Raw genomic sequence first — 6,185 nt, forward strand, 5'->3', positions numbered from 1 at the left:
TTCAACAATGAATGGCAGCTCGGTAGCATTTATTGCAAAATTATGAAAAAAATGTAAATACTAGAACTCAAGCGTAGCTCCCGGTATTTACAGCATCCCGCAGTACTCTCTCTCATTTCTTTTACTAAAATGTCTTAGCATTGACAGTGGAATCAAAACTCAATAGAAAAAGAAAAAAAAATGAAGTTGGCTACAGAAAAAAAGAGTGAAGCCGCACGTAGTTCTGAAATCATGCTCAACAAGTGGTGTCTCTATTGGGTGTTTCATTGTATTGTAGAAGAGAAATCTGGCGCTGCAGCTTCATTTGCTGATAGAATTTCGCTATGAACTCCTCGGCTCGCTTATCTATCCCTAGTGCATCTGCTGCTTGTTCTTCCTCTTGTTCACCACAGGCCATCTCCAGGTGTCTTTCATAGTCATGATAAAATTCTTGGTCACGGTCTCCAGCAGCCGTGAGGGCGCTCTTTCTCCCGGTATCATATTCAACGTCATCCTCATCACCATCGTTGAAATCATATTCAAAATCAACTTGTGGGTTAATACAAGGAATGTGAGGCAAGTGGAAGCGCGTAGAGGTCGGACGGTACATCTTGACATGGAAAATGGGGGTCTTGTCGAAGGAGAGCTCGCGCTCAAAGTAATGAATATGGCTGGGTGGCGCATTACTGTGGCCGAAACGCTTCAAGTACTTTGGAACGAGACGCAGCTCCATTGCCACCCTTCGCCTCAACACCCCACCTTTACGTGCCCACAGCAATGTGACTCGCAGCAGGTTCCATGCTCTGTGACTAACGCCACGGTTCTTCAAACCCATGATAGCCGTTATAAGCTATAAATGCCAAGTGTGCTTCAATTAATGTTGTTGTAACACAAAGCTAAGTAGATGATGAAAGATGTTGGGTGCTCTTTCAATATATATCAAAAGGTTTTGGGGGATTTTGGACGCGTAGCGTGACTAGAGAAAGAGACAGATAAGTAGTTTTTGTTTTCAGTCTAAGTTTTCACATATCAAATGTGAACTGCCAAGGGCCAACTCGTTAGGGACACGTCTCCACTGTACGCGGTTGGATCAAGCTGGACAGACTGAACATTATATAATTTTTGTTGTTTACTTCATTACTATAATGCCCTCTACTCGACTCGTATAGGTTATCATTGATTTACCAACCCAACCCACGCAACTCTTCTTATCCACCTAATCATTTAAGAGACTTTATCTACCATAATCAATATGTGAAATGAAGTAAAACACATCATTACATGTTAAAGAATAGATTGCAACCCAAGTTAGAATGATTTAAGGTCGTTGATTGGAGCTTTGCAATTTACGTAACAGATAAAAATGGTAAGTAAGGGTCATCATCTGTACCACAAGTTTAAAAAACAAGCACTTTTGCAAAGCCACTTACCCCTTAATAAGGGTTTTTTGGTCATATTACATACGACACGATATGGAAAAAAATAGAGAGAAGGGACCCACAACCACATGAAATGGAGGCTGCTTCTAGTTGGATTTTGTTGGATCATACTAGAACGCCGTTGCGAATGCTTTCAAACTGAAGTCACAAAATTATAAAAGTTTAGGAACTTTTGCAAGTACACGCTTTCGTAACATGATTATTTATATTCATATAAATTAAAAGCTAGCGGATCCAAAGCTCCATTATTCCGTTTAAATCTAGGAGCTTTCTGTTTCATTGCGCTCGCGCAATTGGTTGTTTACCAACTGCACCTTGTCTGCTGTCTTCAGTGTCTGCTTTCACACTAATGAAAAAACTTTTTATGTGGATTATAATAGAAAATGGTATTCAAACTATTTACTACAATGTGTAAGATTTTATTCATTATACTAAGTAATTATTTTTGTGTCGGATCAACTGATAATTGATATAAAAAGTTTACAATATTTCAAAAATATTATTATATGATTAGATTTCAACTGTTATAATAAATAGTTATAAAATCTTATTTTTCTAATAGTAAAATGATATTCTATAATTCATTATTAGTTACTCTCTTTTTTATCATTTTTTTAAAATTAGCAACCATCTTTTTCCCTATCATTGGTCTGTTTGACTTTGGTATAAGAAAAGCAGTTGAGAGCTGTATGAATTAATTAATAAATTGACGAGTGATGATTTAGATGAGTACATGTGTAGAGGAGAGAGAGAAAAATGGAAAAAAAGAGAGAAAATTTATTCTTATAAATGTCTACAACTTAGTAGATTATATATATATATATATATATATATATATATTATATATATATATAAATATGACATTTAAGTGTTTTAAACATTTATAATTCATAATCATAATCCACAATCCATTATTATATAATTTTTGTTTATATTTTGCTAATATTTTATTATGAATTAAAAAAAAATCTATTAACAATAAACAAATTTATTTATCTTTTTACGCATTTTCTTTTCAATCAAACATTTTTTTTACCTATTTATTTGTTTCTTGGACTAAGAAATACTCAAACTGTAGTCTTATATCTTGGTAAAGTTAAATAATTTGAATTGTAGTGAATTTAGAAAAGGTGGTTAAATAAAAAGACAGTGTAAAACTTGAACATCATACAGATACAGTGACAGGTACAGGTAACACCATAGTTTGAAACTTTCCAGCTAGCTGTTTCTTGTTGTGATGAAATGGAAAGAATGGGTGAGGTGGTGGAATGAAACAAAATGACACAGAAAGAGCTTGCAGTAAGTGTATCAGAGGTACTAGCTGGCATGCATCATCATGCCCCTACATTTTCTTTTCTCACTCCAACATCATAAAAAAAAATCAATTACTTCCAAAACTGTTTTCAGATAAAGTCACGTTTCTGGAGAAAATAATAACTTTTTTTTTACTTTCTAAATCATTACAAAATTTAATTAAATATGTTTTTATTTTTCATTTAGTTTCCTGCAAAATTAATTTTAATTTTTAGTATATTACTAAAAAAATATTAAATAAAAATAACAATTTATTATTATATTGATTAAATCAAATACTAGTTTAGAGAAAAAAATATTAATATTTAAATTAATTTTTATGATTAATAAATAATTTTTAATTAATATCTAATTAATTATTAAGATTTTAATTATCAATTATTTAAATTTTAAAATTAATAACTAAAATCATGTTAACTATTAGATAGTTACTTAGAAAGTTTGAGAAGAAGTAAGCTTCTACATTACATTTTATAATAATTATTTGAAGAATTAGATTTAAAATGATTTTTAATTAATTGTTTTAAAAATTAATTCAGAGTGTAACAAAATTAAGATAACTTTATGTGCCGAATATTAACAAATGTGTTTAATTACCGCTGCTATCAGCAAGATATTGTTTGTCCATCTCATCAGAAAGTTATTAAGTTCCAACTTTGGAAAAGAGTACTTTAAATTTTTAATTAAAAGGTTTTTTCTTATTTATAAGTGATAGTATATTTTGTTTTTTATATAGTAAGTATTTTTTATTTATAACTTTTTATTCTTTTTAAGTATTATTAATTGAACTAGGGTTTGAGAGGTTGGGAAATGGGAGAACAACTATTGGTTGTGCATTGGAGGAGGCCTTGAACAATTTTTATTGGCAATTTACACTTGAAGTTATGATTAAATGATCGATGGGTTTAAAATTACTTAAAGTCAAAGATTTATACTGTCAGATCAATTATAATGTTTTGTTGATGGAAACTGCGTGGGATGATAGTTTTGTGTTTGAAAAATGATGAAAACTAAATGTCATGCCATCAACACCGTGTTTAGCATGGAGAATGATCATAAATAGAATGCCGACAATGGATCTCTATTTTTTTTTTATACGGTTGAATTATCACTCAAATATTCAAAGTAATTTAATTTATTCATTGTCAATAAAAAAATTTAATTGAATTAGTTTCAAATAAAAATTTAACTTTATAAATTTCAAATGTTTATATACCACATTAAATTAAAATAGTCTTATTTTAGGTAAATTAATTTTTAGTATTATCTTAGTCTTAATCAATCCAAATATCTTTTTTATTTTTAATTTTTCATACAACATATAGATAAAGATAATTTAAGTAAGTAATATATTTTCTCAAATATAAAATTTTAGTATTTTCAATTCATTCCTATATTTAGTCAACAGTCTGTTCAGATTTAATAATAAAAAATCTATTATTTTTCTTTAATTTTTGTTTTAAAAAAAAACCTGAAAAACTGGAGGACCGATTCTACTATACAAACTGCAACAAAAATTAATGGTAACAGTTATCCCGAAACAGAAACCTTCCCTGCGAATCCTTCTCTCGCGTACTCTTTATTATTACAGTCACACAATTTTATTGCTGTGCTGGCTCCTTCTCTTCCTTAACTTCCATGAACCCAAAAAAAAAAAAAAAACTATATATATACTAATATGTGTTCTAACTTTTCTCCTTGCCTAGTTTTCTCGTAAGCCATTTTTATATTTACCCTGCTTGTAGCAGGGTGAAATATCTTGTTGTTATCATTGTTAGTTATTTTCTTCATTTCATTTCTCCAACACATAATGGAGCTCAACGCTGAAAAATCTATCATCGTTAGAAATGAGCAAAATGCAATTATCCCACATGAAAAACCTAACTACAACACTATTCATTCATCCCGCAAGAACACAAGGGGGTCCAAGAACATTTTCAAGGTGGCGCTGTTCATGATGCGAGGGCGTTCCCGAAAATCGAAAATGCTTGTGGATGATGAGTCCAAGAGCGTGTGGAGGAAGATCGTGGGGTCCATGCGACCACTGCACCTGCAAGGCGACCAATCTCCACGGCACCATAACAGTGCAAGCATTCCTCAATCTAAAACGATAGTCACCTCAACGCCGTTTGAGAATGACGTAGATCACGGAGATGATGCGTTTGATTCTGCTTCGGAATACTCGCCGTCTCCGAGTAGCAGCCGCTACGCCTCGGCCGTTGGACTGAACGAAATGGTGCAGGAAGCGGAGAATGAAGAAGATGGTGTTAAGGGGAGGAATACTAATGGTGATAACAACGATGGAGAAGGGGATGAGATGATTGATGCGAAGGCGGAAGAATTCATTGCTGAGTTTTACCACCAAATGAGGTTGCAACGCTTTGATGTTGTTGATAGCCATTACCAAGAGATAAGCATGCGATCATTAGGGTTATGAACCACTTCAGCCTATGTCGTGTCTCGTGGTTCCTTCGCTTCTGATATTGCACCCTGTGCATGCATGGAGTTCTCAGCCAGAATTTCCATCTTGTTTTTGTTTCCATTTTTTGGTAGAGGGTTAATTATAAAAATAACCTTTCTCAAAAAGAGGTATAAATATAATACGATTTTATTTAAAAATACATACACGTATAAAGTGTTGTTGTACTTTAAAAAAAATCATTATTGATACTTGAAGGAAGGTTGAAAGAGATGAGTTTTGAGGTGGCTGTGAAGAAAATCTAAATGCAGAAGGACATAAGTTGATTGCATATGGCCTCTGTTGAGAATGTCTTACGTCGATTTACAGTGGTAGACCATCTATATAATAGTCTAATAGTTAGCTGATATTAGATGGTCATGTTCTTTTGAATTAGTTAAGACTTTATGTAATTCTATTATAAGCTAGTTACTTATTACTAGTCTATATTGTGGTCTTGGCTAACGTTCAAGAGATTCAAGTAAATTGAGCTTTCTTATTTGAGTTATAATTAATATCTTCAGAATTGTTGTATCCGATTTTTGTATGTTTTCATCAAGAATTGATTGATCAAGTAGATGCACTTTCAATCGGTGGAAGCTTTGATGGAAAGAGATTTTCTATGGAAGAAAAGTGGTGGAGAGGTGTTCTTAGGAAGAAGAGAACCTACAACAAATACTATTTTAGATAATAATATAAAATTTTAGGTAAAGGGTTTTTTTAGTCATGATCTAGGGAATGTGTCTATTTGTAATAGATGGTTTTTATAAAGATAATAATTTTAAAATAATTCTCTAAAATTTTGTAACAAACACATTTTTTTAATTTTAGAGAATTATAGTTACAGAAGTTTAAGATGAAAAAAAAAAAGTATTGAAAGATAATGTATATTGAAATAGTAGTGACCCAAAAGCAAAATTTGACATATTTCAATGGTTGTGTTGAAGTACAAAATCAAAAATTTTGTCTTTAAGTATAATAATAAGGATAAAATT

General features: G+C 31.7%; 2 protein-coding genes across 2 annotated transcripts; one reads left to right on the forward strand and one right to left on the reverse strand.

The window, feature by feature from the left end:
- On the reverse strand, positions 1-914 carry LOC137830218 (uncharacterized). Its single transcript, XM_068637410.2, has one exon. It carries the CDS (start codon positions 812-814, stop codon positions 236-238), a length of 579 nt encoding a protein of 192 aa, XP_068493511.1. The 5' UTR covers positions 815-914; the 3' UTR covers positions 1-235.
- A 3,502-nt stretch (positions 915-4,416) lies between these two features.
- Positions 4,417-5,701, forward strand: LOC137828246 (uncharacterized). The gene has a single exon (XM_068634729.2). The coding sequence runs from the start codon at positions 4,543-4,545 to the stop codon at positions 5,167-5,169; it is 627 nt and encodes a 208-aa protein (XP_068490830.1). The 5' UTR covers positions 4,417-4,542; the 3' UTR covers positions 5,170-5,701.
- Positions 5,702-6,185: the final 484 nt, after the last annotated feature.

Source organism: Phaseolus vulgaris, chromosome 7 (genome assembly GCF_051622355.1).
Source record: "Phaseolus vulgaris cultivar YP4 chromosome 7, ASM5162235v1, whole genome shotgun sequence".
In the NCBI taxonomy this organism is placed as follows: Eukaryota; Viridiplantae; Streptophyta; class Magnoliopsida; order Fabales; family Fabaceae; genus Phaseolus; species Phaseolus vulgaris.